Source organism: Pagrus major, chromosome 3 (assembly GCF_040436345.1).
Source record: "Pagrus major chromosome 3, Pma_NU_1.0".
Taxonomy (NCBI): Eukaryota; Metazoa; Chordata; class Actinopteri; order Spariformes; family Sparidae; genus Pagrus; species Pagrus major.
Genome location: NC_133217.1, coordinates 1,767,434 through 1,791,309, shown reverse-complemented (window position 1 = coordinate 1,791,309; position 23,876 = coordinate 1,767,434). Strand labels below are relative to the sequence as shown.

At 43.4% G+C, this 23,876-nt stretch overlaps 1 protein-coding gene across 1 annotated transcript in view; it reads right to left on the bottom strand.

The window, feature by feature from the left end:
- The window catches only part of LOC140993423 (protein MTSS 1-like), a 53,727-nt gene extending 31,749 nt beyond the window's left edge, over positions 1-21,978 (bottom strand). Inside the window, exons 1-3 of the mRNA XM_073462851.1 lie at positions 21,633-21,978; positions 13,079-13,140; positions 11,089-11,162 (exon numbers count right to left, since the gene is read on the bottom strand). Coding sequence (XP_073318952.1) covers positions 11,089-11,162; positions 13,079-13,140; positions 21,633-21,704 — 208 coding nt within the window. The 5' untranslated portion in view covers positions 21,705-21,978. The remainder of the gene's footprint in view (positions 1-11,088; positions 11,163-13,078; positions 13,141-21,632) is intronic.
- Positions 21,979-23,876: the final 1,898 nt, after the last annotated feature.

The window sequence follows — 23,876 nt, the reverse complement described above, 5'->3', positions numbered from 1 at the left end:
TGAGCTGTAATCTATTCAGAAAACCCTGAAACAGTCTGACACAACACACACACGCACACAACACACACACAACACACACACACACACACACACACACACACACTACAAACTGCAGATTACTACGTCCTTTAAGATTTCTTCTCTGTCAGACTCTCCTAAAAACAAACCTCCTGATCTGAAGGTGAAGATCTGGATCAGAACGTCTCCTTTTGACTAAACTTACAGCTAAAGGCCCGAAAACATCACACAGACATCAAAGAAGCAGCGGTGACGAAGGCCGACTGTTGCGTCGCCTCACATCTCCTGCGTCTCTGCTAAAAAGCTGCACTTGAACACACCGTGAAGACTACAGCTGACGGCCGACGAGCTCGTGCCTTCTGTGCCCACACCAGAGGAAACACCTCTCCAAACCACCAGGTGGCGGTAGTCAGTCATTCAAAAAGTATTAACAAGCCAACATGGCTGCCAAATAGTCAACCAACGTTCGAGTCGCACCACCGGATATTTTTAAGGACACCTGGAGACATTTCCAGACATTTTGTGGCATCAAAACCGGCAACACTTCACAGGAAGCTGGATCATCTCCATCAGTGATCGTGGTGATTTTTAATCCGAACTAAGTGGGTTTTGAAAAAGGACTTCGAGGGAGAACATTTTCAAATTATATGTCCTGTCCGACCAAAAGATGTTTAGTTTATAAGACGAGGAACTGCAGCAAATTCTCACATTTGAGAAACTAAAGCCAACAAATCTTCAACATTTTACCTGGAAAAATGACCAAAGAGAAGTAATCTGCCGCTGAACAATTCAGTGAGTACGCTGAAGGCTCTCCTGACATCATGGGACTGTTAAAATATCAGAGCCGGGATAACTGAACTGTTTTTGCAAGTCACAAGTCTTAAACTTTGTGTTTCAAGTTCTTAATTTGTTTGTCTGCTGCGATGTCAAACACACATTTCTGATCACGACTGGATCGACTTGTGACGTTTCCCACAGTCAGGAAAAAGAAAGAGTGCATACATCATCCACACTGTACATCTGACTGCATGAAGTTACAGGTCACTGGTGTCGAGAGTACACAGCTCTGCATAACATGAGATCACAAAAGGGTGAAGGGTTAGGGAATAAAAAGAAAGTTATTTATGTTTTCTGGTGCTGTTAAATTTGGGTTTACATCCGATGTGTAATTGGAAAGAATTATAATTACACCTGAAAAGGTTTTTAAAAAAGGCTTTTTTAGGGCTTTTGGTGAGCAGCTGTTCAACATGAGAACGACATGAACGCTGAACGATACTGTATCATCAGCGTCGTGGGAGGGCCATGTTGACAGGAGTGTTTCTGCTAGTGTGCTCAGGTGTGTGTGTGTGTGTGTATGTTAACAACCAAAAGCTTGTCCGGGCAGCTTTCTCTGAGCTGTGATTGGCTGTCGTCTGTTGAGCCAGACACACTTTGATCCTCCCTGGAGATGGCACACACACAACACTGAAAACAGTCCAGTGCAGACAAATTCACACATCATATCCCAAAGTTTTAATACGAGCCTGATACCAGAATATGAATTACTGGAGCTCTTGTGTCGGCGAAACATAAAGAAACTAACTCTACAGTGTCGGATGGAGGTGGTGAAGCAGGTCCACAGAGTTCATGTGAGCAGCAGGACGGTGTAGCGGTGAATTATTTAACAGCCGTTCAACCTTTACAAACAGCTCTGACCTCCTGCTGGTCACCTCCACCACCACCAGCCACGACCACGACCGGCGCCGAGTCCATTTTCACATCCTCCTCTTTTCTCTCTGTCTTTTATTTGTCTCAACAGAAGTGTAAAAAATACAGAACAACTGCTTGATTCATTTAAAACGAACCACGTCCAGCAGCTGAAGGGGAGACCCCGTCCCTCCTCGTCTCCGTCCACAGAGACCTGAACACAGCCCCGAGTCCAGGCCTGCAGAGGGAGCGCTTAATTATTCTTTCTCATGCTCCCTCAGACGGGTGGGGCTTCAGAGCTAATTAGAAGCAGTTTGTGCAGGAGATGAAAAGAACACACACACACACACACACGGCCTCACCTGCTGGGCGCCCCGGTTAATAATTCAAACACACCCTGTGGCCGACACACACACACACACACACAGCAGGTATATTCCTGTTTTGTGGACATGGAGCCGAACAGCAAGAGAAAGACAAGACAAGAATTCAACCCCAAATATTTCTTTCCTTCCTTTCCTGATATTAAAACATTATTTGTCGTCCACTCACAGACGTGATTTAGTCAAACGTCCAGCCGAACCTCCATGATGGCGCCAGCTGAGGCTTCTGGGAGATTTGTGACACACCCTCAGAGCCTCTCGCTGGGTGACATGTAAACACAGCTGGAGCTGTGGAGGCTTGTATGTACAGTTTGTGATGTATTTATGAGTAAATATGAAGCTGTTTACTTTCTCTTTACTGCAGTCACACAGTGGCTAAGTGTTGGTATACTTCAGGGTCCAGTAGGAAACCGGAGCTCCGCTTTTTCTTAAAGCCGTCTCACATTTCCTCTGAGCGTCATCCTGAGCTCGGTCAGAAGAAACGCCGATGATGTTTGAGATGTTTGACATGTTTCATTCAGCTCCTCTAATAGAACCAGTGGAGTCGAATACGTTTCATGACAAGCAGCTGGTTATAAACAGATCTGGGGTCAGAGGTCACGGAGCACTATTTATATTTCTGTGACACGCAGGAGACGAAGGATGTGCTACATTCAGTTTTTCAGAACCAGGACCGATCACAGATCAAACCTCCCAGGATCAATAATTAACAGGGTTCAGGAGCAGATCATGAAACATCTGTGAGATTAAAGATTAATGCATAAATCAGAGTGGCGTTGACTTTTCACCTCGTTCATGTTTGACGTGATGAGTCGTCACATGTGGGAGTTCATGATACAGTATGTTGTGCTGGTTTCTGTGTATTTTCTTAATGTATTTAATGAATTAATCCCATGAAGACATTTTCCTTTATTTTCATTTTTGTTTTAGATAAAAAAATTACAAAATGACAAAACGACGCGCCGAAACTGCTCCGTGGAAATTAAAGGAGCTTCTGCATTTACAGCTGGAAGGAAGTGAAATAAAAACATAAACTCATCAATCCTTTAAAATTAAACCTTAAAATTCAACCTCATCTTAAAACTCAACCTCACTGGCAGTTAAGTTTATTTATTTTTTTTATTTTTATACGTTCCCTTGTAGACACACGTCAGCATGTCAATCAATACATTGGTAGTATACCAAGAAAAAACTGTCTCTATTTTTTCTTGAATAATTAACCAACCAGCCGCCAGAGAGGACAGGAGAGAATCAAAAGAAAGACCAGCATCATGTTCAAAATAAAGAAAATGTTTATTCATATAAAAATAGTGACCTGTCACGTGACGTATAATGAAACATTACCTGGGACGACCTGAGAGTCTGATGATCGACGCTGGCTGCAGATAAAAAACTGATCACAGGTCAGTTTTTTATAAATGAGGCTGCAGGAGTTTCTCTTCACATGTGAGAGGAAGAACTGAGCCGACTGAACGCAGCAGCACTGTGTGGCCTATAGGGGCCTCATTATGGTATGGCATCGCCACGGCAACAGCAGCAGCTGCCTGGTTTGACATCAGACACACACACACACACACACACACAGTCTGTGCATAAGGAGTGAACGCAGACAAGCATGTACGTCCAATTAATGTAAACGAGCGGTGATGTTCTGCAGGATAATAAAATAAAACTGAACCTGAATGTAAAGACAAGTTTCTCTGTGCTTCCTGTAAATGTGATCACTTTTCTGCAGTCCGTGTTGATTCACAGCCAAAACACCGACTGTAAGTAAGTTATTTCTCTTTTTTTGACTCTTACGTTCATGATTCAGCTTTTGAGACGTCTTCGACTGTGTCGGACGAGTCTTCACTTAACTTCCATTAACTTTGTACGAAGTCGCTCTGCCTCCAGTTGAGTCGGATCAAATCTTAACAGACGTAATTTGGTGATTTAAATCAGAGTTCTGATGCAAAATCATGCGTCGGCCCAAAACAGGCTGCGAGTCCAGAGAGTTTGGGGAATTTATGTTGAAAAGCACAAAAAAATGTAATTGTATGATCAGTTTTTCTGCTCTTGAATCAACCTAGAAGAAGCTGAATGTATATTTAAGTTTATGTGTGCACGGTGAGCCTCGTTCTGACCTTCACGAAGATCCTAAAAACACCGGCGTGTGTTTTTACTGCAGATATGACATCACTCACCTGCGACTGAGATGATATCATTAAATGACGAGCTGCCAAAGGAGGCCATCTGCCTCAACCCCACAAACACACACACACACACACACACACACACACACTGCGGATACTGACTGCAGCAGCATCCACAGGGATTCACTTCACTTCAGTCCGTCTTAAAAACCCAACACACACTTACAAACTGGCACAAACGAGCTGAACGCAGCTCACGTAAACATCCAACAGGCCGCCTGTCTGACTGCAACAACATCTGAGTGTCATGTTTACAATTATTAAAATAAAATCAAAATCTATCATCACCTGAGGACAATGTAAGGCCATGAAACTCCTTCTTATTCATTTAAAAATGTCAAAGCTATCAGACAACTATAGGACAGAAGAGAACTACGAATCCCAGAGTGCACTGCGGTCAGAATCATCCACTCACCTCCATGCAGCTATTGAGTTGCTGTGCTGCTAATGAAGATGTAAAGTTCGAGGTTGAGCATGAATTCAGGAATATATGTGGATTGGATAGGATAATTTGTTACTTGTAACAACAGTTTCAGCTGCAAAGGCTCATGGGTAGTGTAGTGCCATTCAACATACCAAAGTAAAACAATGTGATTTGTCAAAACATGTGCAGAGGAAATAACTCATACTAGTATTTTACTATAGTAGCTAAATAATCTTGACTGATTACAAAAATATCTTGCTCGACAGTTCATCACAAAATTATACAGTTGGTCTTCTTTACTTTCACAGATTAAAACAAACTCAGAGTTTCACCGGAGTCGGACTGAGATCCACAATTTCAAGAGGTCTCTGTCCGGTTGTTTGGTCCACATCAGGAAACGCACCGCACCAAAAAGTCAAAAAACTCAATTTGAAAATGTGACATTTTACCAAATCTACATGCAGACGCGTGAGGCTGCTGACGAAGGCCGGTGTGGAGAAACATAAACAGTGTTTCCTCTACACTATAAAGATAACGGGTGCAGTCAGACTTTCTCTGGTGTTGTGGAGATACGTTTGATTATACGACACTAGATGGGATCAGTTCCCTGCAGCAGGTTCAACATCGGGCGGACAGACTGAAAGCAGAAGAGTGGAGGCTGTTAGCAGCACATTAATGACCGTGGCTTCGGAGAGAGATGTTTAACGATCAGATATGAATAAATAAAGGTTTACGTCACGGTTTAAAAGAAGTTATGGCTCTAGATGACGCTGGTGTTTGTCTCCACTGGGAGCTGGACGTCAGCTGCAGCTCTGCTCCCACAGTTTAACCACGACACGTCGGGACTGTTTCGACCTCCACAACAACATCTGGCCTTTAAAGCCTTTTGTGGCTCTCGAGCTGCGACAGTTTTTACAGCCGGCAGTTAGGCTGCCGACGTGACAGCGACGCTCTGACAGCACGAGACTAAACTGGGAATATTAAGGGTCCACTTCAGTTTACTGCAGCTAACAGGCCGACTCTGAGCAGATGGTGTTAAAAAAAAAAAAAACAGCCTCCACTCTCATCTGGATGTCAGCTTCAAGGATTCTCTGGGAGGTTTCCAGATGTTGTTTGATGAAACTCCAGACTTTTTCAAGGTGACACAACAACAAACATTTACAACCACGGCTGTGACTGCTGATGATTTTCATGAAAGGACAAAGATTTACGACTTGCCTCTCAATCACACACTCACACTTTCACAGAGCTGCCATCCAACCTGCGCCATCAAGGACACGTCGACATGTGGACGGGAGGAGCTGGAGATCAAAACCACCAACCCTGAAATGATGAGACGACCCGCTCCACCTCCTGAGCCGCAGCCGGACCGGTATTGATTAACCTGCTGATGTTATTGTCCCTTTGGTCTATTAAATATCAGAAAACAGCTAAAAATATCAACTGGAGTTTCCAGTTTCCGTTATAGGGGGGCGAGGTGTATCAGCCTCGATAGTAACCGTGATATTTAAAAATGAAATACTGATGTTGTGTTTAATAAACCATATAAACCACTTTCCTTTATCCTCCTTCCCTCCTCCCTCTTTCCATTTTTCCCTTCGTTGCTCCTCTCATCTCTCAAACTCTTTCCCTTCTTCTTCTCTTAGTGTCCTCACGTCCTTTGTTTTCCTCCTTCCTCGTCTCCTTTGCTCTTTTCCATCTCACTTCTCTTCACTTCCCGTCCTTCTGTCCTGTCTTTCTTGAATGTCCTTCTGCCTCTCCGTTCTCCAGTCTCCTCCGCTCCTCAGGTCTTTTCTCCTCTCCTCTCTAACACCTCCTCTCTCTGTCCTTTCACCTTCTGTCTCACCTTCGTATCTCCTCTCCTGTCCTTCCTCCTCCTCCTCCTACTCCTCCTCCTCCGTCCAACCAGGTTCCCAGGTGTTGACATGTTGACGTGGCCTCTGCCAAAGCGACGGCGCTCACCGGCCCCTTTAAGGGACGAAATCCTCCCTGGCAGCAGGTTGCTATGGTAACCACGGACCAACACACACACACACACACACACACGCATACACAATAACAGGTAGAGAGAGGAGGACGCCCGCTGTGTCTCATCTCCGTAGTGTTTTGTGTTTCAGTGTTGGATGTGATGAGATCGTCCACTTTATTGAACGTTTACATCAAACTGCCGATGCTGATCAGTGAGGAGAGTTCCTGCGATCAAAAACCGGAAATACCATCGGGGTGAACCCACCTGGAGCGGTTCTGTTGTTCACTCCTTTGTCTTTAAGTGAAAATAAAAAATCACAGCCCAGTGTCCAGGACAAACTGTTCAAAATATCACGTTCACATTACATGTTCAGGATCACTGATGGTCATCTCAGGAGGTAAAGTTACAGGATGGCAAGCCAGTGACCGCTGTTCAAGACCTCAAACCAGTGGATATCTTTAAGGAGGCCTCGTGACATGTTCCAGCTGTGTCTGTGGTATCTTTAAGCCACAACATGATGTTTTCTGAACCCGAACAAAGTGGATCTTTGTGGCTAAACCTGACCAGAGAATAAGCTCAGCGATGTCACAACATACAACTGAAAATAAACTGAAGAAATGTTAAGTTTCAACACATTTGTGGGTTTGCAGAAATGCACACTGTCAAGATTTATTCTGTCGATTGGGTTAAAAAAATCAATTCATCATTTAATATAAGATCAGATCAGATAAGATAACTGTTGTTTTGCTCAGACTGGATCCTGCAGTGATTTCCATCTTGTTGCCATGAGCACCAGTAGCAGCCGGCTGGACATGGCAGCCGACAGCCTCCTCCCCCCTCCATCCCTCCATCCATCCTTCCCATCTCTCCCCATCGCCATCTGCCCTCCTCTTCCTCCTCTCCCATTTGCCATCCATTCCTCTACAGCACATCGTCCTCTCTTCATCCGATATTTTATCTGTTTTGGCCTAAAATGTAAAACCATTTCCCTCCATCCCTCCAGAAATCTGCTGTATGAGGGTGCGACTGAGCTGACTGTTCTGGGAGGAACTCAATATGAATTGAATAATTCAAGACATCTGTCAGAGTTGACTCGTGTCTGCAGGTCAAACAGAATACAGAAACACAGAATAGCCTCAGACACAAACAGACGACCGAGCTACAATCAGCTTCATCATCAGAGAGGTTTGTTTTATCACGTGCTTTTCACAGGAACGATACCGGAAACTGTTGGGTTGTGTTCAAAACTTTCAGGCTTGAGATCCTGTTGGCTCATATTATTGGCCTGTCACAGAAAACATTTTGGTTTTAAAGAACACAGTGTAGAAAATGATGCTCGGGGTGATTTACAATTATTATATTTGAGTGTCAAGTGTTGGATAACCACATTTGAGGGATGACTGCAAAATTAACGTGGATATCGGCCGATATATCGCCATCGGAGTCTTTTACTCCCCGATATCGGAGTCAGCAACCGCCTCAAAAACTGCATATCGGTCAGAAGTGAAGCAATTTCTACTCACAAACTGTCACAGTTCAACCACAGTGTGATTTCTTCCTCCTCAGACTGTTTAATTTGAGACGTTTTTAGAGGACTAAAGACCCTCCAGTAACCATCCATCCATCCATCCATCCATCCATCCATCCATCCATCCATTGTCTTCTGCTTATCCGGCGTCGGGTCGCGGAGGCAGCAGGCTATTCCTTCTCTGAAGTAACGCTTTCAAGCTCCTCCTGGGTGATCCTGAGGCGTTCCCAGGCCAGATGATATATATAATTGCTCCAGCGGGTTGAGTCTCTCTGGGGTCTCCTCCCAGTTGGTTGTGCCTGGAAAACCTCCAAGGGGAGGCGCCCAGGAGGCATCCTGATCAGATGCCTGAACCAGCGGCTCTACTCCGAGCTCCTCGACCTATCTCTAAGCCTGAGCCCGGCTACACTACGGAGGAAGCTCATTTCGGCTGCTTGTATCCGCAATCTCGTTCTCACTACCCACAGCTCAGCTCCCTCTTCACCACGACGGTCTGGCGCAACACCAGCCTGTTCATCTCACGCTCCATTTTCCCCATCACCCGTGAACAAGACCCCGAGATACTTCTTCACCAACCCAAGGAGGCAAAAACTGGCAGAAAACCAGCATCTCACAATCAAAATGAAAATAATAGAGAAAAGATTGAGCAGCAGAAATGTTTTTGTTTCTGCTGTCCCACTTTCTTTATCATCTTGCAGCCTCTTACCAGATATTTATTCATAGTAAAGCTCCATCAGAGTTGTTGCTTTTGTTCCTAAAATGAACCACAGTAGAGACTCCGGATGGTACATTTATCCACCACTCCAGTACTGAACACACAATACAGCCAAAGATTACATTTGTCAGCACAATGTAAAACAATTAGTAGTTAATTTAGCAGCATGCGCTGTAATGTACAGTCGGTACACGACGAGGTCGGAGGAGGAAGTCGAGGACGGCTGGGTGTGGCTCCACAAACCTCTAATCTGCTCCAACAGTTGCTGAAAGAAACCAATAATTCGACACACAGCTCCAGGTGTAGCAGCTAATACACCACACACACACACACACACACACACACACACACACACACACACACACACACACGATCACACAGAGTCAATTACAGAGCGGCTGTGACCCAGAGCCCTAGAATCATCGCGGCGTTGACTGATTGTTTCCTCGGCTACTGTTGTCATTGTGACGGCGAGTCGCCTCAACAGGAAGCTGGCCTACATCCCACACACACACACACACATAAATACACACACACAGTCAACCTTAAAGACAGAGTTTCCCAAAACAAAATACACAAAACTGAACACTGAAACAACAACACACACACACACAACCCGAGCGGGGTGCCCATCAAGCCTTCCTGCTTCGTGTAATCAATCCAGGAAGCGACCTCTATCGATGTTCCAGCTCAGTGATCGGGCCGACAGCCTCCTCTGATCATTTGTCAATAATGAAAAAAGTACAAATCGATAGAAGACGTGCAAACTGCCTCACGACAATAACAACACAACGCTGAGGCCTCCTGCTGCTGCTGAGACTGAGGAGCACGAATCACTAAGAGAGACTCCATCATCAGCCTCAGCGTTCAGATCAAACTACGACTAAACGCCCCAAAGGCTTCTCAAGCAGGTCACCTTATTTTGAAGGGTTGCTTCACTTCCTGTGGGCGTGGCCTCCAGCAGGATGGTTTCACATCAGTCACATCTATCAGCTGATGAGACTAAATGAGCTGTGATGCAGGTTATTATCTGGCTTTCATCACAGACCTGATGAGTCTGAGACATTTTGAAGCCGTCAGTTCTGAGCTGCGATGATCAGCTGACAGGAAATTAACCACCAATTATGTTGCTATTGATTCATTCCTGCAGTGTTTTTCTCAAGAGGAAATGTCAAACATTTGCTGTGTTTTTTTCTTTGTCATTCACGACAGCAGATGAAGAGTTTTACAGTTTTGGACTGTTGATTTGACAAAAGGAGCAATCGAAAGCAAAGTACCTAGTGAATAAAGTTATGAAATAAATGTAGAGGAGTGGGAGTATAAAGTAGCAGAAAATGGAAACTCCTACATTGAACTTCGGCACAGCTCGGTTCATCTGTCTCATTGATTACTAATAATCATAAGTATCTTTATCGGCCCTGAAAAAAACATATTGGTCAAAATCAATAAAATACAGTAATCTGCCTTCATTTATAATGAAGATAAATGTAATTTAAGCTGTGTGACATGCAACTATTTTATTTTGAAGCCAACTTTAATGTTTAAATGACCTGATTAATCGATGATGACAAAATCATTAGTTGTAGTTAGTTGTTGCCCTGATTCTGAAATGGTGTCAGCTAATTAATGAGTTTATTGATGTTAATTTAACACCACAATTTGTGCACAGCAACAAAATATTTAGGTGACTAACGACACAAAGACGACTTTAATATGACAAATAATTGATCTCTGAGTTGATGGCAAGAGCTGTGTGATTCATGGATTTTATATCTGCTTCCTTCAATCGATACAATCTGAGTTCATGACATTATTCTTACGTCAATCTAAAAACCAGCTCATCATGAAGGTCACTGAAACTCAACTCTGATGTTCAGACTCATCTGTGATTTTCAGTTCCAGCAGTTTGTCAGGTGAACAACTATTCAACACTTCAGGGAACGAGGTGGTGCAGCCAGCAACGACACAACCAGCAGCATCACCATCATCAGCCATCTCACCACCAGTCCAACGTCCTTCAACAACAACAGATTCATCTCTGAGCATAAAACCCACAAACAGCAGCTGTGAGACTTTACAACCCAAAGACAAACACTTCATATATGAGACACGCACACACACACACACACACACACACACACACACACACACACACACACACACACACACGTACCTCGGCTGTTGGTTGCGAGGTCGGCCACCTTCTGAAAAGCGTCCAGGAAGGCTGCTACAGCAACAAACGTCGTCCTGAGAGACACAACGGAAGAAGGGTTAAGTTATTAATTATTATTATTCTGCATTTATATATAATTATAACAGCAAATCACGATTCTTCTCCTTAATGTGCTTTTGTTTTTGTTGATCTTTTGTTTCTGCCTTGCTTTAGCAGGTAAACGTCTGTTTCCAATGACAATGACCACTGTATGCTCTGATGTTAACCTTGATCTTGGGGTGAAGATGAGCCAGTTTCAAGCCTCTGAGAGTCTCTGAAGTACAGTCGCTCTAACCACGGCAGATGATCTGCGGCAGGGGAAGCTACATTTACAGGGTAACACATACAAAAGCACCGGTATGCTCCTTTAAAGCCAGATTCTGTCCTGATGTGTTGTGGTGAGGAAGAGGAGGGAGGATGTTTATCATCAGCTGTGACCTCCGCCGACCTCTGGCCTCATGCAGGATCTCTGGAGGCGGCTGCTGATCCGTCTCACTGATAATGACTTTATGGTGGCATCATTAATCTCTGCCAGCCACAGAAGGTTAATTAAGTTGTGCACGTGTGAGTGTGAGTGTGTGTGTGTGTGTGTGTGTGAAGGTGGATGTTGGTGGGTGGTTAATGGCTGAAAGGAGCGACTGTATTCATGTGTGTGTTTGTGTCCATGATGAATTAATGTCTAAGTGTATGTTTGCGGTTTATATGTGAATGTTTCTTTGTGTGTGTGTGTGACCTTCTGTGGCACGTGTGTGTGTGTGTGTGTGTGTGTGTGTGTGTGTGTGTGTGTGTGTGTGTGGAGTCAGTGAACCTGAGCACCAGGGACGAGGTGACAGAACAGGAGAGGTGAGCCTGACATTTAAACACTTAATGATACGGACTGATTAGATTTTCATGAGCTCAGGTCACACAGACTCAACATGTGTGTGTTTGTGTGTGTGTGTGTGTGTGTGTGTGTGTGTGTGCTACCTGTGCACACACGTCTCTTTTTAATGACGTTTAATGAGTTTCAGTTTGAACACACTCTGTGGAGGTAACATCTGAAACCTGTCCTGCAGGTTTACAATGTTGTTTTGTGCTTTTCCTGCTCACACAAGTCAGAATGTGACGTCAGAGCGCTCTACCGATCCGATTCTTTTAACAGAACGTTTTATTTAAATGTATTCGTTTGCTATGATCTGTGTGATGGTGGTTTACTGCAGACAAGAGATGAAGACACTACAGTTTACAGCCCTTCCTCACCAGCCCTACGTCATCTGTGCAGGCGGTTCATTTCGACCCATGTTTAAGTTTATTATCGGGCTATGATCTCCAGTGGCGGAGAGGAAAGGAGAAAGACTTTCATCCAGGAAGTAGGGCCGACCCAAATGCTTTTAAAGCTTAGTCCGTTTCCAAAGTATAGCAACATCTGAATCCGTATTTTAATTCTTTAGGGTTTGGGAAAAGAGGGAAGAGTTTGAAAGAGAAGATGTTGCATCAGCTGCATGGAAAAGGAGGCAAAAGACTTATAAAGAGCCAGACATGGAGCTCCTGTAAGGTGTTTAATGAGTCTCAAAACTCGCCCACATAAAGACCTGCCACGTGCAGAAAAGCATCCTCTCCTGACCGCATGTTTAAGGAACGTAAAGTTTTGTGTCGCCTGCCCAAAAAACCCCCGCTGCCAATACTTCATTGGAAACTCTCAATAAAGCTTTGAAGCTCCGAAAATGGTCTCCAGGACAGCCCTAAATAAAAGTAGGTGAAGATGAAGGTCCGGTGTGATTGTCACCAGGTCTCTCCAACATTTATATACAGTGCGATATGTCACACTGGGAGTCCTTGGAAAATGACGTATTCAATCGTTTAGGTACAAGGATGTGTTGGCAACGCAAGAAAACACGAGCAGATACAAAAACTGGCGAGCGCGTGTGTGTGTGTGTGTGTGTGTGTGTGTGTGTGTGTGTGTGTGTTTTACCTGAGCTGTGACTGTAGTTTACTGGCCTTGCTGATGAAGTCGTCCCACACAGGATAACTGCCCTGAAGAGAGAAAGAGGACAATATATCAGAACGAATGAAGACGGATTAATAATCGTTTTATTATGGAAGGTTCATAAAATCCTGTTCAAGTGTTGCTTTGACCCACAAAACTTTATTCTGTGTTGATGATCAGTACGAGGCTTTGTTTTCTTTTTAAATGTATATTAAACATATCTTGACTGAACTACAAACACAAACTCCTCCTCACGTAAAGTTCAGCCCATGCTCTGATCGTCTGGCTCCACCACAACACATAAATCGTGATGCAGCCGTGAGCCAACAGACAGCAGGGAGACGGATCAATAACCACCGGATCCATACGCCCCACCCACCCCCGCCCGTCTACAGGAAGCCAAACAAGCACCCCCCAAGGCATGCAAATACAGTTTGTGGGTTTAATATGAGACACATACAAAAAACCAAAACGCTGCAGTGCGGTACGGCTGCACGGAGGGAGAAACTGGGGTACGCTTCTCATGTCAGCGGGAGTCCCCTGATGTTTTTGGGGCGGGTGGGGCTTTTTTCTGCTGCAGAGAAACATCAGAGCAGCTTCACTCTCTGGATTCTGGAGCACAGACTCACAACTGTGTCACCACTTTAACCCACATTCACAATTACTACAAGAAGCTGAGAATTAAAAAATCAGCGTTTACGTCATCTGTATGAAAATAATGAGAAACTCAGCTCGTCAAACACTCGGCTGGTCAGCGGCCTGAAGCTTTAACGCTCTACTCAGCCCTCTAACGTCAGGGGCTTCACGCGAGTTAGCAATAATCAATATGCAACGTCCGATTAGATGTTGGGAGAACCTCACAGTTTGATTTGGTTTAGCCACAAAAACAACGTTGTCAGGTTTAGGAGAACAGCATGCTGTGGGTAAATAAAACACTTGTTTTGTTCACGTACATTAAAGCAGCTGTTGGTAATATTATTAGAATTAAAAGCTCATTATTCCAACAGTAATCACTGTTTGATCAGTCACTCATGTCTCTCCTCCCCCTACTCTAGTACTACCAAACAAACCAAGCGGAGGAAAACACTGGAAGAAAATAAAAAGACAAAGAGAGCCGTCTCGTCGTGCAAGTGTGGTGACGAAGAGAGGAGGGAGGAGTTTACTGCAAAACGGACAGGAAGTTAGCTGAACCGACGACAACGCTTACAACTTCAAAACAAATCAATCTTGAGTCTTGGTCACACACTGGACACCGACCCGTCTCCTGGAGTAAAGTCCAGCCACACCGGTCATCACAGGAATCAGACTCTACTCATTCTTTATACTACTGCAGGAGAGGGGCGCTTTAAGAAGAGATGCTAGAGGGGTGGATGGATGGATGGATGGATGGGAGTGACAACGGGCTGTAATTCTGGTTCTGAAAAGCCCAGTACAAATAAATAAAGATTACATATGCAGCAGTAGAAGCCTAAATCAAGAACAGTACGTGAACGTCCCTGAAGCTTTGTGTACTTTTATTCTGGAGCTGTTTTCCAGCCACCTCGTCCAAGTCACGTCTCCAGTCTTCTGAGTTATATGTTCATTTTTGAGTGAACTGTTCCTTTAAGAATCGGTCAGAACCAGAATCGATGCTTTTGTTCCTCGTTTCTTTCAGCGCAGACGTGCCGGCTGGTGAAGCAGCGACAATTAAAGTGATCAATATCTCACAACACGAACCTGCAGCAGCATCACCTTTATATTCCTGCACTGCACTTTGTGGGCGTCGCCTTCCTCAGCGTCACTCCTCTGTGTGTGTGTGTGTGTGTGTGTGTGTGTGTGTGTGTGTGTGTGTGTGTGTGTGTGTTCAGCCTTGTTCAGCTCGTGAGAGTGATGCCCAGCGTCATCGCCTGGCTACCGTTGCTATGGTAACGCTGCTGCTGCTGCTGCTGCTGCAGCTGCAGAGGGGCTTCAGACAGAGAAGGATTTGTGGGGAGAGGGGGGAGAGTCACACGTGCATGCATCATCCTCACCCAAACACACACTCACACATTTTCTGTGTCACACATTTGCTTTCTTTGTTTCTCTCGTTCATATTCAAACACTCATTTTGTCACTCACACTCTTTTCTTTCCATTTTTCTCCGTCATTTAATCTTCCTGTTCTTCATCACTCATTCATCATCACACTGTATATATATATATGAACCCACATCTCATTACATCCCCTCTCTCTCTCTCTCTCTCTCTCTGACGTGCAGCGAGGCGAGGGCAGGGCCGCTGCATCAATCAGTCACCGAGGACATAAATTGTCACCGTGGCAACAACCGGAGGCGGTCCTTCAGGAGTCCTTTGGCTCTGTGAGCGCCTGCACGGGCTTTAAACAGAGAAACCCCTGTTTGTTTCTCCTTTATCACCGAACACAAATCTGATTCCTCAGAGCGCGACTGTCTTCTTCTGTGGTGTTCAAGCCAATTAAAAAGCCTGAATCTCTGCTTCAGTCCAGGCTTTTTTCTACCATCCACCAACATCTCTGTAAAGGTCCTCAGGTGAGACTCTGGGGACTCACACCAGCAGCATCTTAAAGCTGGAGGCCACCAGAACACCCTGATGGTCCACATGTTTGTGGGTTTATCACTGGCTGGTTCATGAGGAGAAGCTGCTCCCTTGTTTTACCATTCAACAGAACAGAACAAATAAGAGTGTCATCTCACATTGGGTGTGGCTGAAGCTCAATGAGACACCATTTTGCATGTGTTCAGAGAAAATGGACCTGCAGATCAACTTGACCTTAGCTTGTAGCTTAGCACAAAGACTAAAAACAGCTCACTGAAGATCGATTAGCACAATGTGGCTCATTTGTTTAATCCGTTGTGGTTTCATCATTGTTTAGTGAACCTTGTTGGACACTACATTGTGTTAACGTTACTAAAGAGTGTTACATTCAGGCCAGTGTGTCCATCTGTTGTTGCTTGTTGGGCTTTCAGTATATTTCTTTGAGCGTGCAGGACCTTTGAGGTTATTCTGGAGAATACTCTGCACAGTATCTGTCATCGTTTTGGGTTTTTGCAATAATAATAAACATACATTTGCATTAAGAAGCATTTTTGTCCACTCCCATGTTGATAAGAGTATTAAAAACTTGAAAAATATCAGACAGAACAGATAAAAAATGACAGCCTACAGTGTTCAAACATGAGGCCTATCAACTGATCAGCCATGTTTTACATCTTAACAAAGGAATCAGAATGCAATTAAACATGCGGGTACACTTTTAGTTACTTTGTGATTGTATGAGCTGCAGATCAGCGTCCAGCTTTACCAGACAAATGTTGGGATAAAGTCTTAAAACCTTTGAATAATAATAAATCGCCTTCAAAACTTTACATGATTTGTCAAGAATGTTCGGACGATTTCACAAAATTGTGATTGCTTGAAAGAATAACGTTCATGTCCTCGAGCATTTGTCATAAAAAGCCCACTTTTGTGTGGAAAATGTGTCAAAACCAGAAGAACTGGACCTGATGTCCGACATTAAAAACACCATCGAGCCAAAACAGACCGTCAGTGAGAGTCGCAGCCAATAAGAACGCACCGACAACAACAACAACAACAAAAAAAGAAGTGACCCATTTGGCCGAGGCACCAAAACCAATGCATCAGCTCTGCCCGTGAGGTTTCCATGACGATCTGGACTCTGATACACAGCACCACCACCACCCCCCGCCAAAAAAAACCAGAGAGAGCGGGATTATTTTAGCTCAGAGGTGATTAAGACGAGGGCTCAGTTCAAGATAAATGGTGATTAGCATTCAGCTAATAGGCTCAACGGCATTACTTTAAACCACACACACACACACACACACACACACACACACACACACACACACACAGTAACAAGGTCACAAAGCTACAGTTTGATTTTAATTTAGCGTCTCAGTTGCAGCTCAGTCTAAGACGTCTTTTTTTAAACAGAGACGTGAGTTTTATTTTGATGGTTTGTGTTGGTGGAGCTGCAGTTATTACATTACGACACAATCTGCTTCCTGTCAATTGTCCGACTCTCGAGGGGAATAATTGTTAAGTCTGTTCTGGAGAACTGAACCACGTTGACTCACATCCGAGGAAATCACTGTTAGATGGTTAAATTCAAACAAGATCTGAGACATTTGTACCTTTAAAACACTAAAAATATACGGTAAATCTCTGATTAATTAATATTATATTAAACATGTGTTGCCCTGACGTGTCAATGCCTCAGAAAATGACTTTAAATGTAGAACTACAGAGATATTTACTTTACTTCATCTGTCCCTCCAGGCTTCATCTACAGCTGCTCCAGACACAGTTGGAGCACAAGTTTCGAGAAACACTCAGACATTTGCAAAGATATCAGTGCAGAATCTGGTAAACACAGACAGACGACAAACTGAACCACATGTCAGGAGGTGGAAACTAACAAATCCTTCATACTTCAGCAGATGTTTCAGGTATCTGTACTGTACTGGAGTATTTCTGTGACTTTCCCTCTCTACATCTGAACACAAACATCTGAACTTTCTCCTCCTCACATTTTCAAAACAGGCTCGTTACTTTAGTTTGATGCATTTGAGGTGAATTATGGATTACTGTTATTTCCCAACATCACAAGACTGATGTGGACCTATCAGAGCACATCACTCACGGCAGACGCAGCGAGACGAAACAAAGACGTAAGAAGACGTAAACAGACAGAGAGGGAGGCTGGAATGGGGAGAAAAGGCGTGTTAGTGTCTCGTATCTGCAGAGATTTTCTTATTTTCTCACTTTGTTGCTGCTCGGACGCTTTACCAACCCAACATGTGTCTATTTGACGTCCTGGGAATGAGACTCAACCATCAACTATCTTTGTGGTGCGTTCAGGAACAGCTGGGACAAATCCTACTGACTCTACCTTTAACTTTAATAGTCTTTGAATTATATTAATCTGACGTGAGCTTCAGTTAGCTTTGACCACAAATGTCCTTCAGAGGGAGACTTTTTACTCTGATACTCTGAGTACATGTCAGAGCCTGTACTCTATTACTTTTACTGGAGTAAAGAAGCTGAATCAGTACTTCTACGTTTACCAGAGTCTGTTTATACACAAGTATCTGAACTTCTACTGGACTGAATGTGAGGACTTTTAACACCTCTGCACATGTTGAAACTGTTGGTTCTGTGGACCCAGAAAGTTTAATCTAAGCTTCTAAATCATCAATTATCTCCCTAATGCTGAAATAATTAGTGGATTAACCAAATGGTCTATTATCCAAAAATTAAATGCCAACAGGTTTGATAAATATACGACCCATCCTCTGGGTCCAGACTCTCACATGGGAGGATTTTGCCGTTTTAAATGATTATAAATTCAGTATCATTTGGTTCTGAACTGTTTGAAGATGTCACTTTGGACTCTGACGACACTTGATGAGTATATACTGTTTAAAAACTTCACAGCAGCGACAGTAAGCCTTCAGTTCACCAGGAGATAAACACAGCTGACAGCAGAAGAGAAGATGAGCCAGTTCCTCCTCCGGGGGGGGAAACATGCAGATCGGTTCCACTTAAACGGATCAACAGTAATGTGTCGGCTTCAGTTTAAGCAGCACAATGATGTGAGCACGACGAACAGCAAACAGAAACACGAGCGCGAGGATGTACGACGCTGAGCGAAGGTGAGGTCGACCTGCAGACAGGAAATGTTACATCAGACCCTCAACAAAGGAACCGACCCGACTATATGAGCATCAAAGTGTTTTTTCTGCAACACTAGGGGGCGCTGTAACATAATGTGCATGTGTAGAGCATCTCTACATGCTCACTTTACCGGAGAAATTATAACGTTTAGGTCATCTTTTACAGTCTGACGTAAGATGAGTTTGAAGTTGCGTAATTTCCTCATATGCTTCTATACAATCAGATTTATTTTTGAAACCAGTGGAGTCACCCCCTGCTGGCTGTTAGCGCCTTAAACCTGCAGACACGAGGCCACATCCACTTCTTTTATGCTGCTCATTATTAGTGACACGCAGCCGGCATCATAACGTGTCTTCATTAACTGGGCGGTTGTAAAACGTCTCATTGTTTTTTTCCTTTAATTAAACAGAAAGATGAAGGGATGAAATACGGCGTCTGTCACCTGAAGCTGCAGCCTGAATACATAAACACAAAGACACAACCTGAGTATGTAAAACACAATCAGAGGAGAGGAGCCTCCTCCAGTGACACAGAGAAATCTCCCCACACGACAAGGGAAACCTGCGTCTGACTGAACAGATGCACGAGAGATGAAGATTTGATTTAAAGAGGAAGAGGAGGAGAAAAAAAGAGGGAGGAACGGCATCAAAGAAGGAAGCTGGAAACACTGAGAAGAGAGCGAGGAAATGAGGACAAGATGGAGGAGGTGACATGAGGAAGAGGAAGAAGAGGAGGAGGCCAAGCTGCAGGGAGAAAACAGGACGACAGCAGGAGGAGGAGGAGGCGGCGGGTGATGAAGACAGGAATAGAAAGAAGAGGAAGAGAGGAGGACGAGGGCGTGGCAGCTTTCCCAGACCTCCCTTTGTGAAGCAGCCACACTACACCTGTTAGGAACCACCTGTCTGTTATTACGTCACCGCGGAAACAGGTGTGTGTGTGTGTGTGGCTACACGATGCCCCTCCCCCGACAACACACACTTCCAGCTACTTGTGAGGACACTGCAGTCAAACAGTCTGTTCACCCTGAGACCCTCAACAAAACGTTAAACCAGAGATCAAAACAAAGACTAACGAAGTCACCGACTTACAAGAAAAAAGACCAAGATGAAATATTAGTTCTCTAGTTTCCAGACAGATTTAATGTCCACTGGCGATTCTGTGTTTTTAAGGCCCAGACACCAAACTGACATCAAAGCCTGTGTCTTCAGCTGCACTTGAACGCACCACAAAGACCGCAGACGACCGCCAACTCACTCTAACGTTCGACGCCTGCGTGAGAGGAAACAGCTCTCCACACCACCAGGTGGCGTAGTCAGAATTCAAAGATTCAAAGATTCAATTTAAGGAACTTAAAAAAGAAGGAAGGGTCGACGTAAGTGTGACCAATAACGTTAACGAAGCTCCAAACCATTAAGTATCCAAGTAAGTCCTGTCAGTGACGAGTCAAAATGTCTGCGGTGAAAAGGAGGAGATACTCGGAGAAACACACTAAAACCCAACATATCTACGTCGTCTGACTTCTGATGAAGAAATGACTCCAGAAAATGAAAGAAGAAACTTCAGAGAGGACGTTAACCACTACTTTTTTCCCCAAATAATCTTCATCAAGACGTATATATGTTGGGTTTAAGCTGTGACCACAGTCTGGCACCAACGCAAGATTCAGAGACGTACTGACCCTTTAAGTTCTGGGCTGCCATACATTCAAGATCGCTACTAATTATTATTTTCATTATAAATTAATTCAGCAATCATCTTCTCCGTTAATCAGTTAATCTGAAGGTCTGAGCTTGTTGACAAATATCCATCAATCCCATTAAAATGACCTTCAGTCCACAACCACAAAACATTCAGTGAGTCATCATATCAGACGAAGAAAGCTGGATGTAGGTCGTGTTTCTGTTGATCAATTAGTGTTTCAGCTCTGATGTCATTTCCTGAACAATCTCATTAATGTGCAACAGAAAAGTGTCTGTTTGTATCTGACAAATTAATGATTTATGTTCCTACAAGTTCCTGTTCATTTGCAGCACAAAATTCTGTGTCTTTTCTTTAAATATGCAAGTTTTTAAACCAGGTTCTGTATCAGAAAATCAAATTCAGTGCATCTTTTGTCACTAACGTCCTTCTCATCATTACGAACCCTGTGAAATATGAGGAAAATATGGGAGAAATAATTATAAGCGTGGCTGTTCTCGGCTTCCATACATTCAGGATCACAAATGAAGATTGATGAAGAAAAGCAGCAGATCCTTTCAGTTTATCAGCTGGATGTAGGTCATGTTTCTGTTGATCAATTAATTAATCAATCAGTGTTTCAGCTCTGATGTCATTGTCCTGAACAATCTGATTAATGTGCCACAGAAAGGTGTCTGTATTTGCAGCATTTCTTGTTCATTTGCAGCACAAAATGTTGTCTTTTCTCTTAAATTGCATGTTTTCTAAAGCAGGTTCTGTATCGGGAGTCATTACATCCTATGTCATTAACGTCCTTCTCATAATTACAACCCCTGTTTTAATCTGCAGCAGTGTGCGTCGGTCACCGGGATGAAGCTGCTTTACGCGCTGTAATCTGTTTTTTTTGGAGGAAGCTGCAGGCGGTCAGATCCTGAAAATGCAGGCAGCAGAGCCTGAACACACCCACCTCCCTCCCCCCTCCTCCCCCCCTCCTGGATAATTAGCAAATTAGCGCTGATGAGCCTGAAAACAGGAGAAAATGTCTGTTTCCTGCTCTGATGCAACAGGACGCACAGAGGGGCCCTCCCCCAGGGGCCCTGCTGTGCACATCTCACCACACGGATCTGAATCTGATCAGATAATAATAATAATAATGTTCATCATGTTACCTTCATGTCTCCTATGACAGTCTGGAAGAGCCCCCCCAGCGCGCTGCACTCCCTCTCCATCACTGTCTCCATCTTCAGCGGTGTGAACGGATATTACAGGCAGTCACTCGGAGCTCCTGAGCTCCATAAATGAGGCGGCAGCAAACAAATAAATGAAGGAAAAAAAAAAAAGGCTCGGTGTTGGTTCAGACGCTCGGACTCGAGCCGCAGGGTTTCCCCGGCTGAAGGACACCTGGAGGCGGACACGAGCAGCAGCAGGAGCCGGAGGTCAGTCTCCTCTCAGAGCGCATAGATCCATGTGTGCGGGAGGAGACGCATGTTGGAGCAGCAGAGACGCGAAGTGACAGCAGGAGACAGCAGGACAACTTTACAGAGACACAGAGCTGCTCACCGATCTGCTGAGGGGAGGACAGCAGCGGGGGCGCGCCGGGAGAGGCGGGAGCGCGCGTCAGCTGGCCCCGCCTTCAGCTGGGGAGGATTTTTATTAATGAAGGTAAATCAAATAGAAGAAATGTGCAGGACAAGTTAAACAATCAACACTGTGGGGGGAAAAACCCTGTCAAAAAATATATATACAAAGAAAAATGTCTGAATAATGTAAGATTTAAATATCTAATAAAAGAGGCTGATTAAAAACTAGTGTTAGAATAAAGGAATGGAATAAAGAGAAAGAGTCGTCATTGCTAATAAAAACACTTATCTTAAAATAACAAACTATCTTTAAATTAAATGTTATTCAATGATGTAAAATAAATTAGAAACATGTTATAAAATAAAGGCGATGAAGAAAAACAGTCATCATTGCTAATAAAACACTCATAAAACAGCCTATCTTAAAGTAAAATCTTATTCAATGATGTAAAATAGGAAAATAAAAATAAAATAACAGTAAAATTAGAAACACGTTATAAAATAAAGGACGGGGATGAAAAAGATGTAATGTTAAAAAAGCAGTAAGTAGAATACAAGTACAGATGTCATAATGAGGACTAAAATTTAAAATAAATAAAATACACAGGCAGTAAAATTAAATTAAAATATTGATAGTTATTTTTAAGTTTCTTCTTATTCTCTTGGTTACAGTTAGAATAGCTGAAACTGTGAAGCTTGTGTGGATGTTTTATATTTTCATGGGATCAAACAGAAGAAATTTAAATATTATTTTATGTCTCCATGTAGTTAATGTCTTGGTGATTCCTGTAAATCCTCCTGCCTCAGTTTTACATTAAAGGGTTTTAGAAAATGATTTATCAACAGAGAGCCTCCTGCAGCTCCTCTCATGACTCAGATATTTAAAACTACGTCGCCACCTAGCGAATGTTTCTCTGAACTGTTTTAGAAAAGATTCAAAAGAGAAGGACAGAGATGTATAAACAGTATTTTCCTGTTGTAGCTTTCTTTATGTTCAGATTCAGTCCTGAGGTTTCAAACCTCTCAGAGGGTCACGAGAAAACTGTGACGGGTCGACTGACGACTGATGAAGAAGGAAAAAGGAAAAACCAAAGATCTGACCAGACAAACCAAAACTTTGGATTCAATTTTCTAATTTTTCTCTGAAAAACCTAATTTATGTGCAAAACAGAAAAGTGTCTGTTTGTATTTGACTAAATGTTTTATTTATGTACAAGTTCCTGATTTTTACAGCACAAAATGTTGTCTTTTCTTTAAAATTGCAAGTTTTTAAACCAGGTTCTGTATCATAAATCAGAGTCAGTGCATCCTTTGTTACTAACATGCCTCTCATAATTACAAACCCTGTGAGATATAAGAAAAAAAATAACTGGAGCAGAAGGATGAAGTGAAATAACACTGTAAAGCTTGTACCTTGAATTTGTACTAAATCTACTAACTGAAAGAACGTTGTTTCCTCCTCTGCCAGGATCACCTGCTGATAACACACTGTTGCATTCACAACTCTTGACACTGACATCAGTTTTTCTTTGCACATGTTTACAGGCCATGTGTCGGTTTAACGTCTCTGGTATTTACCTCTGAAGGTTTGCATGTTTGCTTCTGTATTCATGTGAACCTCAACATGAACTCTCACTGCTGACCTTCATGTAGGTTGGAGGACACCTAGTGGTGAAGCTCAGTCAGTGACGCTCCGGTTGTCTCCTGAGGAAAACCTTCTCTAATTTAATTGAATTGCATTTATATCCCATTATTACAAAAAGAGCTCGTACGACAAATACTTTCTCAGCTCTGATTCTTCTAAAGTTTGATTCTGCAGATTTGAATCCAGAT